The 22,687-nt window shown below is 41.5% G+C and overlaps 1 protein-coding gene across 1 annotated transcript; it reads right to left on the bottom strand.

Annotated features, from left to right (window-relative positions):
* Window positions 1-1,997: 1,997 nt before the first annotated feature.
* Window positions 1,998-21,031, bottom strand: LOC311045586 (DIS3-like exonuclease 2). The gene is made up of 21 exons (XM_084057523.1): window positions 20,983-21,031; window positions 18,644-19,464; window positions 17,913-18,043; window positions 17,678-17,731; window positions 17,200-17,301; window positions 16,599-16,749; window positions 16,264-16,343; window positions 15,617-15,846; window positions 15,116-15,289; window positions 14,477-14,556; window positions 14,250-14,362; window positions 13,586-13,693; window positions 12,388-12,621; window positions 12,071-12,150; window positions 11,226-11,409; window positions 10,468-10,554; window positions 8,934-9,081; window positions 7,516-7,646; window positions 5,030-5,134; window positions 4,068-4,172; window positions 1,998-3,428 (listed from the first exon to the last, which is right to left on the bottom strand). The coding sequence occupies exons 2-21, from the start codon at window positions 19,437-19,439 to the stop codon at window positions 3,327-3,329; spliced, it is 3,195 nt and encodes a 1,064-aa protein (XP_083913649.1). The 5' UTR covers window positions 19,440-19,464; window positions 20,983-21,031; the 3' UTR covers window positions 1,998-3,326.
* Window positions 21,032-22,687: the final 1,656 nt, after the last annotated feature.

The raw sequence follows: 22,687 nt of genomic DNA, 5'->3' as shown, positions 1-22,687 counted from the left end.
AAATAAGTCACTCGGATCAACCTCTTGGCAACCAAGGAGTATACAATGGGTTAACAGGATTTGACTCTTAAAACACTACTAAAATGCAATACAGTAGCATTAGTCGTGAATGATAGATATGGTAGACATACTGGTCTATATTTCAGTGAATTGCTAATGTTTGATTTATGCTTAGTTGCACACGGGGGTTGCGCACCGAAGATAGACGATCTACAATGCGTCGTGAGCTTGTAGATGGTAAATTTTCGGGGCGTGAATGCCATGCGCAAGGAGTATAACTCAGGCTTTACGGTATCTGTCAACAAGGGTTGTTCAGAGATATTCATTTTTATATAATGAACACCTTTAACGTTACAACTACTGCTATTGCCACAGCAAAGCTTGAGAGATTTAATGACACTCAAGCTGAAGCAACCAGTTAACAACTACTAACATTCAAATAATTATCTCCGCCAGCCAGGCCAGAGGCAGGGCAGAGGCTAAGTGTGTGTTTGTATGCGTCTGTCCACAGCAATTTTTGCAAACCACTACGTGGATCAGGGTCAAACTGGCAGCAGTTTAATTTACAAATCGATCAACGACAGCCATGTTATTTTTGTGAATTCATAATCTCAGACCGAGCATCCCTTCAGGCTTTGGGTAGCCTCGATCTCCAGGCTTTTATTGTTTAGTTTTGTTAAAAAATAAAAGCCTTGAGGAGCGTGTCGGTGTACCTGGTATGGAAAGTGTTTCATTTCCCCAACCAACCAGAGTGCAGTGGGCGTCGCTCGTAATGTTGTGTTAACGGGGCGGGGGTTGACGGACAGATCGGAGAACCAATGGGATCAGGCGCAATCTCTCCGCGCCTCTATACACCCGCCCCTCTATACACGAAAACAGGAGCGCTAGTGCAGCCTAGGCTGTGGGATACATGACAGCAAGGCTATGGAGCACAACTAGCCAATCAGGTGCAAGTTGTCAGTCCGGCATATGGCTTCTACAGTACTAGCCAAGTCGTTCCTACACCTCTGCTACAAGCCAGCGCCACACTTAAAGGGCAAGACCACTTTGGTAGAGGTTTGGGTTGTGTAGTTACCTTGCCATGATGTAACTCCAAAGGTGGGCAAGAAATCAAAAATAATTGCTCCATTGATTAGAAATTGATAATTCAAAATATGCTCCTCATTGACTTACATTGTACGGTGAAACAGCTCTCAAAGTCACTCTTTTAGCACAAAAATGAACCCAAACATAGCTGATTCAGACAATATAGAGCATCACCAAACCCAGTACTGTTTGTTTTTTTAATAAAAATGTCAACTTCCTGTTGATTTTACTATTTGAAGATCTGGATCCGGATCCGCTGATCCAGTCCGGGTTTTCTACTTATTAAAAATGGCAAAATCAACAGGAAGTTGACATTTTTATTTAAAAAAAAAACAGTACTGGGTTTGGTGATGCTCTATATTGTCTGAATCAACTTTGTTTGCGTTCGTTTTTGTGCTAAAAGAGTGACTTTGAGAGCAGTTTTACCGTACAATGTAAGTCAATGAGGAGCATATTTTGAATTATCAATTTCTAATCAATGGAGCAATTATTTTTGATTTCTTGCCCACCTTTGGAGTTACATCATGGCAAGGTAACTACACAACCCAAACCTCTACCAAAGTGGTCTTGCCCTTTAACTGCCAACACAAACACCAAAGTGCCCTCGTGGTTTATACTCGATGCATGTAATCACAAGATGGAGTCTAATGACCACATGGCTTCATGTGGAGCTTGGACTTCATGTGATCAGTCTGTGACGTCCATACTGTATTTGGGCAAGGTTTCGGCCTGATCAGACTGTCATTCACAAAAACAAACGTGTGAAACATGTGGAGGTATTTCCTTGCCCTACTGGCAGTTTTCACAAGAAATCTGGTGCTGATCGGTCAAGCAGTTTGCAAGATTAGCCCTGGACAGACAGACCCACAGACTCTGCTCGCCTCTTAGTACAGAGCCACTTTTTCAGCAAATCAGCAACATACCCAGTTTCCCCACTTGAACATACAACAATAATGTATTCAAGTGTCACTTTTCTGGTGGGTTATAAGCATAAAGGGCTTAAATATAAGTGTTGTCTTTTTCACCAAAGCATAAAATAGGCTCAAGAGTAGACATGGTAACCATACACTGAACACATTTATTGAACTATGTGGATGATAAGCACTAGGTTCTGTTCTGTGTTATACCCACCACTGGTTCTGAGGTGGTTAACACATGGACATTTTGAATTGACTTCTCTGAATGACTTGTTGACCAGTAGTAAAATCTGTAGACATTCCGCCTCTACTGGTACCAGGAAACCACTTAACTACATTAAACTAGAGTCACTAAGACAACCTTTGAATTCAAATTCATTGCACAGTTAGCAAGTTACCAAGCTTTCACGGTTGGACCTGGGGTCAAACATGACTTGCAATGCATTACAAATAATCTCAATTCGGACGCTCGGGTGGCGCAATGATAAAATACCTGTCCACCACGGCGGAGGTCTGGGGGTTTGAATCCACCGTGGTGCGGTCCGTCTTTGTCGAGCGTCTCTATATATACGCACAGTTGGCCCGTGTTCGGGGGAGGGAAGCTGGGTCGGGGATGTCACGGCACGTACTCCTACGGGCTGGAGCAGCACCTGTCAGCAGGGAGTGTTGGGCACGAGGAGACACAACACGAAATGTGTGTGGGGAGAATTATTTGGCATAACGATAAATAAATTAGGGAGAAAAAGTGGCAAAAAGCAAAAAATAAAACTTGAGTGTTCCATGGATGTCAACAACCCAGAACATGTACAGCAGATGGTATGAAGATACAAGTAAATCTTAGTAGTAGTTTTTTCTCCCTCTTCTAGTGTTTAGTAGGTGTCTGATGCCTTTTTATCTACTGAGGTATCTAAGTATTTTATTTTTATTTCATTTTTAGTCATTGGAATTGCACTTATTTTTATTTTAAAGGTATTTTTAAGGGGTGACAATTAGTCTTTCTGATCTGATCAGAAGTGTGAATGCTCCCTGCATATCGGAGAGCCTGTGGTGGCTCCAAAAAAGAAAAGAAAAAAGAAAACACTCCGAAATGAATGTTGTCATTTCACTTACATCTGCTTTCCTTGGTAATAAAAATAAAATCAAAATACCAAAACAAAAATGTGCAATTTATTCAGTATTAAAGGAAGACCTATTTATTTTCGACAAATTGCTGCAGCTTTTTTTCCTATGTTTGAACTATGTACCTACAGTATGACACATCTGATGTACCTACTGAATGACACATCTGATGTACCTATGAGTATGACACATGTGAACGTGGCTTCATGATGCTTTCTCGTCGGGTCTCTTGAGCACAGCGGTGTACTTCATGGCCACGGTGTCGGCTCTCAGCTGCACCTCCACCAAGGTGAAGAGTGAAATAACCTGTAATGAACACAACAAAGACCTTACATGACATAGTCAGAGGTGGACCCCAGTGCTTGAATCAAAGTATAGATACTCATGGTGAAATATTAATTAACTGTTAGTGAAAGTTGCTCAGTCAAATTTGTACTTTAGAGTTAAAGTCATGGAGTAATTACATTTAAAAATACTGTAAGTAATGTTGTACACATTAAAGTACATTTTCTTTTTAATATCAATGCATACTGTATTGGAGAAAAATACAAAAACAAAAAATAGAAATAGGGCTGAAATGGTTCATTCCTAATATCTTTTCATAAGTTCGGGTCCTTGGGGTCCCTTCCTAAAATGTAGTGGAGTAAAAGGTAGGTGTCTGTCCAAATACAGTGATATACAGTGATTCTCTCAAACATTTTAATTTCAAGGAAATTGAATATGCAATAGGCTACAGACTGCCATTTGATAAGCTATTTTTTAAAAATCAACATAGGCCACCTTCCTTTCTTTATTGCATGTCACTTTTCAAATGCAATTTAGTAACACATGGCTCTATCTCCACTTTCACTATGCTTATTAGCTGTCGTTCTTAAGCTCAATTTATACTCCATTGCGTGACAGTGTCGCTTGCCTATGCGTGAAGATCTGTAAATTAGACATTACCTGGCGCTCTGAGGGTTTCTGTGGGTCCTCTGATGCCCAGACAAGTGTGAGCTCCGACTTCTTGCCCACCTTGTGATGCTGGAATGTCTCCAGACCCTCCACAGACTGATGGAGACAAAAGATACAGACCATTTCAATCTGACAAACACACACAGTATATCCCTTATATAATCATAGGGAGGGCTGTGTGGATGAGCTTGACACCAGAGGATTGTGTGACATATCTTAATATCTATTTGTATTATATACTACAATCCACCAAATCTGTGTGTGTGTGTGTGTGTGTGTGTGTGTGTGTGTGTGTGTGTGTGTGTGATTCTGTGGCCGGCGTAACTCGGAAAGTGTCTGACCGGACAGCCTAAAACTTGCCGTGTGTGTCTCATATGACCCTGAGGTGTGCATTGCCAAATGATAATTGGGATGAACCAACTGTTTCAGAGAACCGAAAGTCCACAAATATCTGCATCTGTCTGACCGCAGATCTGAGGAGAATGCACAAGTTCTCAGTGTTTGGTAGATTGTATGCATCGGCTCCCCTGATTGGCCAACACAAGCCGTCAGCTTCAGGGATTGGCAGAGCTTCGAGTAACATTTGTGCCACATAGGCAATATGAGAGACGGCGAATGCAATGGAAAATGAAGGCATCTTCATCAAATTCAAATAAAAGTGTTGAGAACAGAAGGTACTGTATGTGAAGCAGTAGAGAGGTCATCATAACATGTATGATGATCATGTATTCCAGACTTGCATCGTCTAGTGCACTTAGTCTGGTGTAATACATTCTGTAAGGATTAAATAATAAAAGGGTGTAATAGTGCACTCGACAGCCATTTTCTGTGCTTAGCTTCATTGCAGTGAACAATTTAATTCAAAACAACTAATGGGAATACAAATTAAGCAGAATTAACTAAGAGAGATGGACAGAAATGCAAAGAAATGTTAAATATTGCCAGTAGCCAACCTTGCAGTAGATCCGCTTCTGCACACCATAGCGGAGAACCAGTACGTCAAAGGACTGGTCCAGTACTCCCATCACCATGGCCTCAGAGTCCAGTGGACCACACTCCTACAGGTCAGCACACACAAAATGACATCTCTCCAGCAGGGGTAGTATAGTTTTGCATTTTTCATTCGTTTATATTTGTATTTCTTTTTTCTTTTTTACGTTTAGTTTTAAAAGTGGGTTTCATTTATATATTTTTGTTGAAAGGGCTTAGTTTTAGTTTTTTATTGTAATATGGATTAGTCAGGGGCAGGATTCAACAAGGTCTGAATACATCAGACCACAACGGAAACAAGTCCCCAGGACTTTTTTGTGTTATCCTTTTAGCCTTAATGTCTGACTGTAACTCGTGTTGTTTACATTTCGGACTAATAAAGTATTCAATCAATCAATCACTCAATAGCAGTTCTCTTTGGTAAGCTGGACTAATAGGGACAATATCCGAGGAGAGTACATTCCTTTTAAAGAGGAGGTTTAGGAACCTGCAGGGCATTACTGAGGACCTTCTATGACTCAGCTGTAGCGTCAACCATTTTATGCATTTGTGTTGTGTGCTGGGGCAGTGGCATCAAGGCTGTGGACAAAAACAGGCTAAACAAGATGATGAGGAAGGCTGGCTCGGTTCTGGGCTGCTAACCGGCCCCCCCTAGAGGCCCGGTTAAAAGAAGAATGCTGGATATAATTAAAACCATGGGCAACAAATCTGGCTACAGACAGCTCCATCAGCGGCAGACGGATCCACCGGGGTGCTAAAGTTTATTACTGCAAGTCATTAACCCAGTCCTCAGATGACCACTCACTCTTGGCCTTAAGTTATGCAGCACTTTGATTACATCCCGTCTGTGTAATTACCTCGACTGCTCCACCCACCACCAATGCAATTTAAAATCACTGGCATCCAGTGACACCTGTTTTTATTTGTATTATTATTATTCATTTCAACTTATGCCCTGTACTGCTCATCTATATTTTCTAAATGCTGTTGGATATCTTCATGTACCTTTGTTTATCAATAATGACAATAATAGTTCTATGCTTGTCCTTGGCCACTTTCAATACATAACCATTTTCTGTCAGATTCTGTCTCATTACAGACTGCTGTTGTTTGCAGGACATCTGAAGTCAGAACTCTGTTTGGCGGGTGCCTGGTGCTGGTGGCTCAGTCGATTGGTTCTCAGTGGAGTGGTTCTCAAATTGGGGTCTGGGGACCCTCAGGGGTTCCCCAGTTAAGCTAAATTACTAACTAAAGCTAAATTAGTTAATAGAGCAACACAGATCATGTTAACCACATGTATACATTGGCTATTCAAAAATAGCAGATCACTTTGTGACTGTGTCACTTTGTGCCACGCTGCAAGCTTGTACTGTAAATCTGCTATTTTTGAAATATTTAGAAAAATATAAAACATCATTGGAATTCTTTGGAATCATTTTGAAATAAATATTCTCTTCTGGGGGTCCCTGGCACAAAACCTTTTAAGATGGGAGTCTTGGCCAAATACATATCAATTTGGGGGTCCTTGACATGAAGAGGTTTAAGAACTGCATGAGTCGAGAACCTAGGATCGAATCAGACTCCCATTATACCACCCCCCCCCCCCCCCAAAAAAAGATAAGAAAGTGTTTATCCTTGAACATTTTACCACTTCACAAGTTTTAGAGCAATTATATATAAAAGAAATGGGCATTAACCTTGAACTATGTAAAATTAGGGATGTCCGATATTATCGGCCTCCCGATATTATCGGCCGATATTAGCATAAAAATTGATATCGGGAAAATATCGGTATCGTTTTTTTTTTTTTGCTTTATAAATAAGTTACAGGAGTTCTTACTGTATATGATGTGTGTGATATGAAATTTGAGCTTACCCTAATCACAATAATCCCCGCATATATCGGTATCGGTTGATATCGGTATCGGTAATTAAGAGTTGGACAATATCGGTATATCGGTTATCGGTAAAAAAGCCAATATCGGACAACCCTATGTAAAATCATTGGCTACAAGGCCAGCCAGACATTTATTACAGATATGATTAGATTATCTTCCAATAATGTGTCATACAGACCTATCTCAAAGAGTGTCAACGTCTGAAGACAGCTTTACGTCTCAACACTGGCTCAAGGCATTAAAATCCATGTCGCTTCACCCATTCAATCCGGGAACGCATCTGTGTCATTTTATTCAGAAATAGCAGATATACAAGCTCATAGCCAAATACATATCTAAAAATGTTTTCTAAATCCTAACAGTATGTTGCTATATCAGTGGTGCTCCAACTTCTCCATGTCAAGGACCCCCAAAATGATATGTATGATATGCTATGAGCTTGTATATGACACAGATGCGTTCCCGGTCTTAATGGATTAAGAGCCAAAGCAAAATGGTAGCGGTATCATTCAGCAGTGAGATTATGTTAAGTGGGTTTGTTGATGAAATACCTTGACTAATACGCCAAAGAACAGCTCTGTGCTGAGCTCCTGGACTCTCTTAGAGGCCGTCTTCTTGTCATTGCAGTGGGATGCCTGTTTATCGATCTCATCTCCAGTCAGCCTTACACGATGGCCACAACCTACGCACACACACACACACACACAAACACACTTCTATAGACAACGGAGAAAGACACTTTTCCACCCAGTGTGAGATCTGAGGTCGCTTTGTCCTTCTGCATTGCTATTCCACATCACCACTCTGTGTATCTGAAGCGATACAAATGAAATCACTGTTCAAACAAACAACACGCTTGTCTCATCCCTTTGCAGCAAATCACCATTTGTGTTCAGACAGAATGAGAGATTGATACAAAAACGTAGACAAAGTGACAGTAGTGATGATGGGTGCTCGCCGAAATGAACAGATCTTCAAGCTATCACGCTAACAAGCCAGTGACACTGTCGTGCAACAGAGTACCATGGCATTACACGGAAAGGAAACAACAGCTCCAGTGGTTACATAATGTCTACTGGGGTGTGTAATACTTAAATAATGTGGGCAAATTCACAGATATAGAGATAAATGATCAGAACTGAAAATCAGGATTCCTAAGAACGAATACAAACCCAAACTGAACACACACCAGTGGTGTAAAAAGTACTCAAATTCTTTACTTAAGTAAAAGTACCATTACTGCAATATAAAACTACTCAGTTACAAGTAAAAGTCCAGAATTAAAATTTTACTTGAGTAAAAGTACAAAAGTATTGGCATCAAAATGTACTTAAAATACCAAAAGTACAAGTACTAAATATTTGAAAATAGCCGATCTACAAGCTCACAACGCGTCGCGATGCGACGCGTTGTGAGCTTGTAGATCTGCTATTTTCAAATAGCCTCTGTATAAAATAGGTTTAAAGTGGTTAATGTATGTTTCATTATGTCATAATTTATATCTGAAAAGTAACTAGTAACTAAAGTTTTCAAGTAAATGTAGTGGAGTAAAAGTACAATATTTGCCTCTGAGATGTAGTGGAGTAGAAGTAAAAGTATTGGAAATTGGGAATACTCAAGTAAAGTACAAATACCTCAAAATTGTACTTAAGTACAGTACTTGAGTAAATGTACTTAGTTACTTTACACCACTGACACACACCCCCTCCATCCTAACAAAGTAAAACAATTCTAGTTGCTCAGAGCCTTGGGGGTGTTCCAGGGGGTCCCCAGCAAAATGTGTCACAACGTCACCATCATTAACCACTTTTCTCATTTATTCGTTGGCTATTAAAAAATATCAGATAAACAAGCTCACAGCGCGGCACTTCGTGCTGCGCTGCGAGCTTGTACATCTGCTATTTTTGATATATTTTTTAAAATCTTGAAAGTATTGGAAAACTTTGAATACGGTAATTTTGAAACCCACCCAGGGAGGCAGCCAGCAGCCTGTGTACGATGACGTCGGCATAACGTCGGATGGGCGAGGTGAAGTGAGTGTAGAAGGGAACGTTGAGGGCGTAGTGCTTAAAAAGAGCCTCGTCCTGGACAACACCTGTGCCGAAGTACACTGCCATCTGGAAAATAACATTTCATTATTGTTGAAAGGTTCAACCCCCAGCGAATGGCAGCATGCACAACAACATTATACTGACAAATGGTTGATGATGTATCAACTGAAAAAAAACAATCCAACTCTTTTTGTGCCATGAATATGCCACAAAATGTGTTTGTGTGTAGCTGTTCTGAATGGAGCTGTTCTGAATGTGACACAGCATTTCTGTTTTGGTGGCTTTATATGCCACCAAATTCTGATCAGATGGCTTTGTAGCAGCAATTTTGATTGGACGGCTTTATAATGACATATTATGTTGATGTTGATTGGATGCTTAATTAGGTTTTTATCTATAAGATGTGACAGTTACTTTAATGGTTCACAGCAGGAGACCAATGTAACCGTGTCCTTGTTGGGGCAATTTATTTAATCTGTGTAAACTTGGAGCTTCCACAGCAGCTGAATATTTATGCAACGAGCAATTTCAGTTTTTACGGCGTGGCTCTGCAAGAGGCTACTGTCTATGATAGAGTCTGTGTGTGGCTCTCCGGAGCTAATCTTGCAAACCACTGGACCGATCAGTGCCAAACTTTGTATGCACGCTGGCAGTAGCTACAGAAGTACCTGCATATATATATATATATATATATATATATATATATATATATATATATATATATATATATATATATATATATATATATATATATATATCATCAACTTTATTTGTGTATACTCAGGGGTCTATTACAAACAAACATAAAAACACTATACATACAGAAGGAACATCTCTATACCATAAAAACATCAGCTATTACAAGAGACAATCATACCAGTGTTTCCAAAAAGTAGACCGATATCTTGTAACACTGAGGCTAGGGTTAGACAGCAGCATGACAATAGAATTCTGAGACTCATTCGGTCGACACAGAAATTTGTGCATCAAATTCCTCAAAAGGGCATGAAAAGTGTTGACCCCCACATTGCAGAACAAATCATTCGCACTGCCCAACCTTGGTTTTCTCAATAGTATACGCAAAAGCTTGCCTTCCTAAACTCACGGGGGTGGGGGGTGGTATACAGGAGAGTACAGTATGCTCTGAAGAGGTTTACCTTCATGTCAATTGAACATGAGTAGAATTTTCTCCCCAGCATGTTAGCTTTACTTTTTGAAATCTTAGAAACTTTAAAGTTTTCTGAAACCTTCATTTTATAATGGAAGTCGCTGAAACCTTTCCCAAATTCGGAGACATACGCCATACAGAGTGAGATCCGCAAAGAAAGACCGTTTCTATATGGATCCCAAGATCTGCATAATATCCTGTTTTTTTACATTTCTTTAAAGAAAGAAATCAAACACAGTATGTATGTATAGCATATTGTATTATTGTCTTGTGTATGCTCCAACCTGCATAGGTCTGAAACACATGTTGGTGAGGACCTCCTTCCTGGCAGTGGAATACTCATCATCGCTGAAGACATCACGGAGGCTCCGCTGAGGGTTAGGACAAGAACACATTTACATTCATTAATAAAAACAAACAATGTCTGCTTGAGACGACTGAGTGAAAACGTTCCTTTAGTTAGTACTTAATTGGGCTCTGGAGAAAACACTGGCCCTAAAGTGTTGTGCGGCACAAATATATTCGGCGCACAACACAAATTTCCGAGTATAAATAACCCCTCCTTAGCGATTTCCCTGGAAGGAGGAAACGGTACGCATCCATTTACCTCTCTCATTTTGGTCTCGTGGCACACTACTAAAGAGCAGGGTGCAATAAATGAGATATTGCTTCAATGTGCCCCAGAAACCCTTTTATTATAATACAAAAAAGCCTAAACAAAATGCATATGAGGTTCCACACAGCAATATGTCATTTTGAAGGACTTGACCTAAGACCCCAAATTTACAACCCTCATGAAAGCATGCAAAGCTTAGTGTCCAATGAGTCCTCTAACAACGGCTGTATTTGTGCAAAAGCTCTACCCACTGCGTGTGCATTATAGACGTTAATGACATACAGACACAAAATCCATGAGTAGGCCTCACGGCGCCAAACAAGAACCACCGGCACCGATTGACAGGACAAGTCATTTTCCTTCCACTTTCCACATCTATTACAGACATAATTGGACGCCACGCTAAATTTCAGGCAATATACCCACATGCAGAGCTCCAGCAGAGGAGAAGTCAACGTCGAGGCCCATCTGGTCGCAGAACTCCTGCAGCTCCTCCACCATCTTGGCCTGGGGAGGAGGGTGGCGTCGGAGCAGGGCCTGCTCTGGGTAGGAGCGGTAGATGTGGTGCGCCGTGGCGATGTTGGCCAGCAACATGAACTCCTCCACCAGCCTGACATAGACGAAGAGATGGAAATACATTTTCTGCATTCACCCCAGCAGATGGCTAGCTGCTCAGATGGCTCGGATAAGCACACAGGGAGGGAGGGAGATGTTAGGGTTCAACCATTTAAACCCGATTTTGTACTTGGACACGATGGTGTCTACGAGCTCAGCTATTTTCACCATATTTGAAAGTTGTTTAAGGTGTTCAGTTCACCTATAATAGAACGCCCAAAAATACGGTTGAAAGTGGTTAAGTGCCTTTCTGAGGAACAGAACTAGACTGGGCGGGCCGGCAACCTTCTATTCAGCAACACATTTGTTTTTTACTACGGTCACAGAATCTACCAAATCAACGCGATGCCCTGATTGGAAGTGACATAGGGCATTGGTTCTCAAAGTGGGATCCGGGGACCCCCAGGGGTCCTTGAGGGGGCTCCAAGGGGTCCCCAGCTAAATTCGTTAATACAGTATCGCAATCATTTTTTTAATCTAGTATTGGAACATTTTTTATTATTTTGTTTTTACGAAAATCTTCTCCTCTGGGCATCCCTGGCACAAAACATTTTCAGATGGGGGTCCATGCCCAAATACAGATCAATTTGGGGGTCCTTGACACAAAAAGGTTTGAGAACCACTGACATAGGGGACAGAGTGAGATGCTCACTCACTTGTTGCTGTCTCTGTACTGGTAAACATAGCAGCCCTGCGGCATCATGGTCTCTTTGTCCAGGGTGAAAGAGAGCTTCAGCTGAAACAAAAGACAGACACAGTAGGTACTCATTTATGAAAACCAAAACAAGACAATTGGCCTGTCAACAACTGTGCCTCTTCAAATTACACCCGAATAACTACTAGGGTTCATGTGGTTAACACACATCCGTTTATGTGTGCCGTTGCGGTTCCAGCCTCCCCCCTCAAACTTTTGGAAAATAAAACAACAAAAACACGGAATACAACAATCACATTTGAATCAACCAGAACTTACCCGGTCCAGCCGAAGGGCTCCGTCTATGAAGCGTTGAGCTCTGAGGTTCTTGGCGATGGCGTGCATGTTGAGCACAGCGCGCTGGATCTGGTCGATGGGGTGCTCGGGGGCCACGGGCGGCAGCTCCTCGGGAGAGAACAGCTTGTCCGGGGCCTCGATCATGCACTGCGCGTGGTCATAGCTCAGCTTCACGCATGAGCGGATCACAGAGCGGCCGAACCACTCGTTCAGTATCTGGGAGAAATTGGAAAGTGTTAAAATGGTACAATACAGGCACAAATGTGGTGGAGAATACACAAGACAGGCAGACACACACACACAAGCTACAGTTAATCTCCCTAAGCACTACAGTAATTAGGGGCCACCATGGCGTTTTTTTCCTGAGCACAACGTATGTTTTGAATTGTTTTTAAAGGGAGCACCGCATATTTACGCTATCCTGGAAACGGAAGCAGCGTGACGAGGCACCGAGCGTCTACTCTGCACTATATGTTCACGTCTGGGGTTTTGATCTGGTCACAGAGAGTTGGAATATTTTCAGCATTTTAGAAGAGCGCCTTGCATTTCAGCTGGGGGGAAACGATTCGGTGGACACGCGGCCTTTACTGACTTACGGCACTTCATGTTCCTCTTCAGACGGTACCCCCTCTAGCTGCTTGTCACAGCGATGTTCAACACTCTGTATAAGTCAGGAGGAGAGTGCTAAAGAATGCTTAATGGTTAAAGCCAACGCCAATACTGTCTGGACATTATCTCGTTTTAACCTGTACACTACAGCCCAATAAAAAAAAGCTTTTGATAAAACGTTAGGCGGGAAATAGGTCATAGCTCAATATTGATTAATTTCACATTTACAAAGGCTAGTTTAAAAGTTTATGAACAGTATTCAGGAGCTTCCAAGAGTACAGAGGAGTCCGTTGTGACACAATGACGCTAGAATCGGATTTTTAATGTAACGTTTTGGTATCGCATCAGCTGACATGGAACCTCCACGGAGGTGATGTCAAAAGAAATGACCAGGTACTTTTGCCTAATGGAAAACCAAACATGTGAGTTGAGCCGGTTTCCTGCTGTGGAGAAGCGACTTTACAGAGAACAGAATGAAGCCGTAGAGGAGCATAAAGGTCCGTGGTCTAATGCATAGTGAACTGGGGGTCCTTGAAATAAAAAAAGATTGAGAGTCATGGGCATACAGTACCTTCCCCTGTGGTGTGATGGTCCAAATGACTGAGACGGTGAGTCTGTCAGTGAGAGGATTCAGACTGCACAGCTCCTCACACAGCAGCCGGGGTAACATGGGGATCACCTGAGGATCACAATGTTGATAGAGGATGATACAAAGTTAACCACATAAACCCTAGGGTCCCTATTCTGTGCATGTCATAAGGGGCAAACAGTCGACAAAAACAGAAGGTATACAAGTTATTTTCGGCAAAGAGATTTTATGTAGAGGGGAAAAAGGTAAGGTACGTATAGAGGCCAGGAGGACCCCGGTCAACAAAATATATAGTATACCTACGTATAAAATACTGTATATAGCATATAATAGTGTATAAACACATTCAAGTCCCATTTCCCAAAATTACCCCCTCCCAAAAAATAGCCATGTGAGCTTGTAGATCGCCTAATCGCTTACCCAAAATAGGGAGGTCAAGGTTAAAGTGGTTAAGCTTCATTTATATACTCCACTGTGCGAGGGTATTGCTTGCCAAGAACAAATGATCTACAAGCTAACAGAGTGTCGCATTCACAATGTGTCTAATAACATACATCAGGGGAAATCTCATCCTTACATCAAACGTTTTCAACTCTAAAGATACAAAATATCAAACAAAAGAATCCTGCTGTTATGGAGAACAAACCTTTTGGACCATGTATACACTCGTGGCTCTCTTGCTGGCCATGGAGTCCAGAGCATTGCCTTCTTGCACAAAGTAACTTACGTCAGCAATGTGGACCCCCACCTCAAAATTGCCTGTGGTTACATAAAGGGTTACATTAAATAAAAATAAAAGACAAAAACGATGGTTTGCAATTAAACCGAGAACAAAAAGGTTGGGAACATGTAGGGGGTTTCCAATACACTTACCATCTGGGAGCAGTTTACAAGACAACGCATCATCCAGGTCTCTGGCAGTAGCCGGGTCAATGGTGAATATACACTCTTTCCTGGAGACAAATGTAAGTAAAACGTATTAACCAAAGTAGATCTTTGTTAGAAAAAAACAACAACAAAAACATTAGCACTAGTATGGTTAATGTCCTTTAGCAGCCACTGCAGGATATATCTCTACCAACATAACTTGCCAGAGTCCAAAAAGTACAGATCTAAATGGTAAATGGTGCATTTATATAGCGCTTCTATCCGAAGCGCTTTATATTGATTGTGCCATTAACCCATTCACACACACATTCATACACCGATGGCGGAGGAAACCATGCAAGGCACCAACCTGCTCACCGGGAGCAATTAGGGGTTCAGCGTCTTGCTCAAGGACACTTCGACACTAACTCTAGGGGAGCGCCCCAGCCCGGGATCGAACTGGGAACCTTGCGGTTTTCCAGTTCACTCTACCCGGCCACTCTACCCCTGAGCCACTGCCGCCCGCTCTGGACTCCAGATCTAACAAGCTAACGTATTGCGACACACCGTTAGCTTGTAGATCTGTTCTTTTTGTGGCGACACTCTCTCAAGGAATGGAGCATGAATGAAGCTGCACAGTCTCACCTCAGGTCTCTCCTCTTCTGCAGCTCCTCAGGTGGGATGGTCCAGGGCAGGTTCTGGGGGAGGCAACTCAGCACCTCGTCTGGGAACTCTGCGAAATCCACATCGTATTCTATCAGGATGCCCTCGGTCTCTGGCTCAATCTCTCCGGCCTGCCCTAATGTTTTTGCAAGACGGCTGAGGGTGAAACACGTAGATAAGAGATGAACAGTTATTCATGCTGCCTATTATTATACATTGCAACTTTAGTTTCAACAATTAATAACTGAATGCTTTTTAAATGGAGGTGCAAAAACAACCAACTGAAGTGTTATATTCATAACATTTCAGTTGTTTTTCTTGCAAGGCAAAAATAGCCAATCTACAAGTTTACACCGAATGACATCACGTTGTGAGCTCGTAGATCTGTTATTTTTTAAACCGTTATAAATCCTATAATGACATGGCCTAAATATGGAAGCCAGTTTGAAAGTGGTTAAACCAGTTATAATGGTGTGTGCCCACCCTTGAGCAAAGTTGCTGTCCGGCATCCAATTGGTGATACGACAGATGAACAAGGTGTTGGCGTAGTCGCCTGGCCGGGAGCTGAAGTCAGCGGGACAGTCAGCAAGGGGAACGTTGATCCGTGGTACCCGGTGGTCCACGGGGGCAAACATGGCGATGGGCTTGTTGGGAAGGAATTTAAGGAAACCTGTGGCGGCCCTGGAGTGTTTCTGCTCTACGATGTACACCACCTGGGACAGAGAGGGTAAAGTTGATGATGATGACAAATGTATTCGTTATGCTAATTACCAATTTCTAACACATCCATGTAGTCCCTGTCACTGATAACCACTACAGTTTGGTCATGTGGGAGGGTGTAGACGAGCAAGTCTCATCCTACACATGAATTTGCAAGCCACTTCTTTTCATTAGATAGGGAGAGTTTCACCAGGAGAGCATAACGCATGCGGAGGAACGTGCTATACGACCTAGTTCCACAACTTGTTGAAGAGGTTCCCTTACCAACCTGTAGGAGCCACTAGTGCAGCGACAGAGATCGCCCTCCCCTGGCAACTTCCCACCCGAACATGGTCAATTGTGTTTTATGAGCGCCCAGATGCACCGGAGGATTCGAACCCCGCTTTAGACCTTTTTTGAAGCAAGCTTACTTTGGCCGTCATTTGGAGTATTTCTCCATTGGGTCGTGGGGTTGACGGGTCTTCAAGGTGTCCTCCCCTTTCCCCGTTGTCTGGATTGGAGTGTAGAAACGGATGATGGGAAGAGAACTGATTAGCAGACCTAATGAATGGAAGCCTTGCGATAATTGATCCAGGGTCCCTAATGAGCCCTTACGGAAATGCGCAAATGTCAGCACTCCTACTTTAATAAGTCACTCCTGCTAGGAAGGTTAGTGTGCATATACTGTAGGTGAATGCTAACTCCTGAGTGTTTATTTTAGTTTTCCTTCAGCAGTGATCGGGCAGTAACTGGACCAATATGATACCTTTGGCACCGAGCGACATGCTCTTAACCCTGTTGATGACCTCATCGTGGTCGCTGTACTGGTCTTCCACTATAACGTCGGGGCTGGGAAGCCGCAACGCCTTCGCCTGAGACTCGCCGGCACCTTCACAGTCTGCGTCCGACTTCACAACCTGCAAATAGACAGACATTAGCCTGCTGCAGATATAATCACAGTTGGTATGTTTTTATACATTATACTGACTTAAAAGCAGAGGCAGTTACACTAATAAATACATGTTTACAGAACATGGTGTCGCCCTGACACCAGCATTGTTGACATGCTGATCTAACAGATGTTTTCCCAGTCTGAAAGATACACTTTTCCATACAGGGTCTGTCTGACAGTATTCTGTCAACCACAAGGTATTATGTTTGAGTCCACAAACGTTGCATTTACATTTGTAACCTTTGGTAAACACTGGGGTGAAACACATATTCTAAGTTGTGAGGGTTAAACTAATGCAATGAACTCAAAAGGTTCAATGAAAGTCTGTTGTTCTCAATAAGGGAAAGCACTTTCAGCAACACCGACTGTAAGCAAGGGAGGTATTAATAAATAAAAGGTTTCTATGATGTCTTACCTTCCACTGCTCCCGTGGGAGCACCAGCACCACCACTATGTCGCCGTTGAGTGCTCTATTACGAGCTACAGTCCCGTCCAGGAATATATCGCGTGTGCCGTCCTGAGGGAAACATTAACATATTCATGGACTTTCAGCTATAAATGTTAATAGCATTTGCTTGTCTACAAAATTCCCAAGTTTTCCATTCGAATCTACAAACCACATTCATGCTTAACCCCTACTGTATATCGTTGCTGTCGGGCAGAAAGCTCTTATCTCTATATTTTAACTTTGTGTTTTTTCATAAATGAATGCCTTACTTGATCATACTACAGTGTTACACATCAAAAATAGCAGATCTACAAGCTCAAAACACAGCTATTCTTTTATTTGAATCCTGAAAAGTAACAGTTTCCAGCACAACTCTTCCTTTCAAAAAGGTTCCTTGGTGTGTGCTAGATGAAGTGAAAACATGTCTGCAAATGCGTCAACTTACCGGAGATGGGAGGAAAGCCTCCTGGTATTTCTTGGGGTTGATTCTTAATGGTCCCTAGAAATAAAATGTATGAGGATATAAAGGTATTTAATGACTGGATCTACTACTACATTAAGTACTTTAGCAATTACACCCTTTGTCAATGTGGATCAGGCATGTCATGGACCCCAATTTTACACGCAAGTTAAATTCTCACTGAGGATTTTACTGTGTAGATATTGATGTCTAACATCACCTGAATGAGTTGTCCTCTCTTTAGACCATGGGAAACGTCCTCAGGGGTCATGTAGGATTCAAAGATTTGCTTCTTTGACCCTTGGCCCCCTCTACCGTTCTTATTATTCTTGTCAGCAGGGGAACCACAGGCTGAAAGAAAATTCACAAGCATCTTAATCCTCATTCAAACAAGATGACCCACCTCCCTGGAAATTAAATCATATACTAGGAATGGGAATCGAGATTTGAGAAGTGCAATCATTAGAGAATCGGAATCCATAAGTAAGATAATTGACATTTTATGCCTCTGAGCTTATCTATTCCTTTTAGCAATGTTGGCATGTTTTTTTCTGACAGTTGCTCATTGCAAAACAATGACGTCACCTGCATATGCTGCTGAAAAGGAAAAGTATTTTAATGCATTTTTCAAATATTAGGCAGACATCATGCATGCATTTTTTCAACTGTTTCTACAGTGTTCAGATGCAGAGATAATAAAAACAGTTAAAAACCTGTGTAGGCCCATCCTTTTTCCACATTGAAGGGAAATGGTAAAGAATTGGACGGATAAGCAGAATCAATTCCCTATCCCAGACAGACCTGAAGTAGCCGATTAAATTTAAATTAAATTTGCGTTCATGATTGACATCCATTTAAACTAGTCGGCTATAATGCAACTCACTACACAGCATAAATTCAGCTTCACAACCAGAGAGAGAACAGATCTCCTTTGCAGACAGCTTCCTGTACCTTGGGCTGCTTGCTGCATGTTGTTGACTTTAGTACTGTGAGGTGACTTGAGCCTTTGAACGTCAGCATCGACAGCAGCACTCATCATCACCCCATCCCTTCTGTTCTCCTCCTCCTGATTCTTTGGCACGTTCTTCCTCTTCTTTGACTTTTTCTTCTCTTGTTCCTGGCCGCTACAGCTGGTTTTCATGGGCGATACGCTGCCCTGGTGACTCGGGGCGCCATCTCTGTGGAGGTCTTTGTTCCTCTTCTGCTGCTGCTGCTGCTGCTTCTGGTGCAGTTGGGAGTCTCGTGGTTTGGGAGAGGCGAACTCCTCCCCGGACTCCACGTCTCCATCTTGACTGGTGGCAGTGTCTCTCCTCTCCCCGTGTCTCTGTCTGCTGTTGCCAGACATGGCCTGTTGCTTCCTGTCACAGTCCTGCCAGGCACCTCGGCTATTCAGCTTCTCCATGTACAAAGCCAGCGAGCTGTTCTCTCCTTTGCCTTTCATGGGGGAGGGGAGGGAGATGTCACTAGAGTCGGAGAAGTCGATTAAAGTCTGGTCCCTCTTCCACTGTGGTATGTCCGGTCTGTCATTGTAGGCTCCAGGTGCCGTTGTCGGCCCATTATCTTCCCCCTGTAATGAAAACTCCTGTGCATACTGCTCCAGGTACGACCTGAACTTGCTGCTGTGGTGCTGGCTAAGGAGCCTCGCATAGGCGTCTTTCGCTTTCGGAGGGGGAGTCATGGAGTGGTTCTGGCCACGCTTAGCCTCCCGATTACGGTTACCCCCCTTAGGTTGCCGTGGAGAATCCATATGGTTTTCTATGAGGATGTTTTGTCTGTAAAAAAAAAAAGTAGGTAATGGTATACTGCAAACAAAAAACTAAAAAACACCAACAAGCAAAACATGGCAGCTCAGTTGTAGATTAAATAACTGTGTCGACCACATGACTTCTACATCATGCCGGCCTTACACCATACAACTTAATGTGATTTCACTGTCGCAGATTTGTTTTCATAGTCTGAATAAAATCATGATTTTTTCTAGAGTTGTAGCACTCAGTCGTTTGGTGAAGGGCTGTAGGTGGTCATTCCCTTTGATATATTAGGTCATTTATATACCCAGTAACTGTAGGCGTTACCAATGATACTAATTAAAATGTGTTCCATATAGCAGAAGCCTTTCCAGGGAGCCAGCATGCACAATGGCAGCACCCTGACTCTGACCTGAATTGAACAAACTCATATCATTAGTAACACCTGTGTTGGCCCCACTATTTGATGTATTCAAAAAAATGGCTGCATTCAAAAATATATATTCTAGTAGTCATTAGTTTGGAATTTATGCTACATGAAAAACAATGTAGGTCTGCAATACAAATACAACATAAAAAGCAAAACAATAGTTTTTAGGCAACATGTGTTACTGCTACAGCTAGTAAAACTTTACGGCCAGATGACGAGTCCCATTAAGAACAGAATGTTCACTATGTTTTTGTGTCAGATGAGTCACCTCCACAACGACACACCTTCTCAAACGATGGTTTTTGACAACGATGGATTGTTTGTACTGTAGCTAGCTAAGTCAACATTCAGTAGTGGGGAAAGTGCAAATTTCTTACTGTACGTATAAGTACTCATTGTGCAGAATGTCCCATTCCACAAGTTTTCAAATGTATAAAACTCTTTTGAAAATAGCCGATCTACAAGCTCACAATGCATCGCATCGCATACAGTACATCGGCCTTGATCGGCTAAGTACTACTTACACTGAGTGCACTAGTTACTTTCCACCACTGCAGTTGAGTCATTCCACAGTGACATATCATCGTCTCAAACCATGATTTTTTGACAACGATGGATTTCTTTGTACAAGGCTATGGCTAAGCTAACGTTAGCTGTAGATTAGCATCACAACCCTAACTCAAGGCTAACAGGAGTTGGCATCGACCTTTCCAGTTTGTATCTATTATGTTTAAATGAACCGTAATGAGGAAAACTAAATATCAGTAAAACCCGTCAAACATGTAAAAAAAATATATCGTTTTCATTGCAACGTTAATTATCTTTAAACAGTGTAAAGAAAAATAATGTGCCGTTTGTTTCCCCATGTAACCTCGTCTAACTTAAGCAAATAAGGTAAACAAGGAGACAAACAAAAATGTTACATTACACAACGTGACAATTGTGGATACAGCATGTGTTAAATTAATTCTGCTACCATTAGCCACATAATGTGTGTGTGTGGGGGCTTTTACTTTCCCCTGTTGAACATTATGACAGATCAAACTATATTGTATCTACATTGAAGAACATTTGCATTGCGTTAAAGTGAATATATAATGTAAACATCTTACTCAGAGAAGAGGATCTTCGTCAGTGATGAAGATGGTATGGGTAAAACACATAAGCGGCGTTGCCAGGTTCTGCGATAGAAATAAGCATCGAGCTCTATGAAAACATTTTCCAAAAAAAATCTTGGAAAAAAAGCGCAAAATATGGATTCTATCAACAAATCTGGTATGTGGGGTCCTTGGGACAAAATATTTTCAGATGGGGGGTCCGCAGACAAGTACATATTAATTTGGGGGTCCTTAAAGGTAGGGTAAGTGATATTTTTTGGTTAAAACAAAAAGTATTTTGTTAAAAGGTTAAAATACTATATTCTGATAGTAATCATTGCTATAGAGTGTTTTTTCAGTAACAGATGTCTCCCTGTCTCTCCAGCTTTTTAATAAACAGAAAATACATTTTTCGGTAGGTGTCAAAATCTCAGCCAATCAGGAGAAAGTACCAATTTTTAAGCTTAATTTGTATAGTGTTTCAGTTCCAATTTTGTCTGCTCATTTCTTAGTGTCATCACTTCCAATTTCACTTGTTTAATCTATATCCTGATTGAGCTCTGTTCTCTGTCCTGGTTGGATAAAATTGGAAATGAAACTGAAACTGAAACAAAAATGAATTTTCTGTTTAATAAAGAGGTGGAGAGACACGGAGACTAATTTTACTGAACAAACACTCTATTGCAATGAGTACTATCAGAATATAGAGCTATTGAACAATTATTTTAACCAACGCAAATCACTTACCCTATAACATGAGAAATGTTTGAGAACCACTGGTTTCAACCATAATACAAAATAAAACATTAGAAACAAGCCTAAATAAGCAACTACACTTAAGAAACAAGCCCAATAAAACGAAACCCGCAGCTAATATTTATAATAATATAATTATTTACAAGCAACTTTACAGAAAAAGAAGCCCAAAGTCGCTTATAATAAGCAGACATGGCAACCCGGCACACAAGGTTGTCAATGTTGACGTTTTCCTTCTTCTTCTTCTCTTGGGCTTTTTGCTAGTTGGCAACCCAGCTTACAGATGCATTACCGCCGCCAACTGACAGGAGTGTGGAAATGGAGACCATTGTGCAGAAACAAAAAACGTAGGTAAAATAGGTTCTGTTCAGTGATGATAAAAGTATTCTCATCTTTTTTTTTTTAAATGATCAATACTGCAATGTAGACATACTCTGTTACAAGTAAAAGGCTGGACATGAAAATGTACTTAAAGTTTCAAAAGTAGAAAGTAGGTACTCATTAGCCTATGCAGAATGTCCCATTTCACAAGTTTTCAAATGTATACAAATCTTTTGAAAATAGCAGATTTACAAGCTCACAATGTGCCACATCACGACATTGTGAGCTTGTAGATCTGCTATTTTCAAATGACCGAAATGTGTATAGGGCTGACGTATGTTTTGTGATAATAATCAAAATCTAAGTATCAACTAAAGTTTTCAAATAATTGTAGTGGAGTAAAAGTACAATATTTGCCTCTGAGATGCAGTGGAGTAGAAGTGAAAGTACTGAAAATTTGAAATACTCCAGTAAATTAAAAATACCTCAAAACTGTACTTAAGTACAGTACTTCAGTAAATGAACTTTCTTTACACCACTGGTTCTGTTAAATGAGTTTCTTCTACTAACTGAATAATGTGACGATATATCTTGCCTGCATGCTGTTTTCCCCAAGACACCTGTCAATGAGAAGTCGTGGTGT

The sequence above is a fragment of the Gymnoscopelus microlampas genome (genome assembly GCF_963454915.1).
Source record: "Gymnoscopelus microlampas genome assembly, chromosome: 5".
NCBI classification, from domain to species: domain Eukaryota; kingdom Metazoa; phylum Chordata; class Actinopteri; order Myctophiformes; family Myctophidae; genus Gymnoscopelus; species Gymnoscopelus microlampas.
Note: the sequence above shows the minus strand (reverse complement) of the source record. Positions and strands in the feature narration are given on the sequence as shown.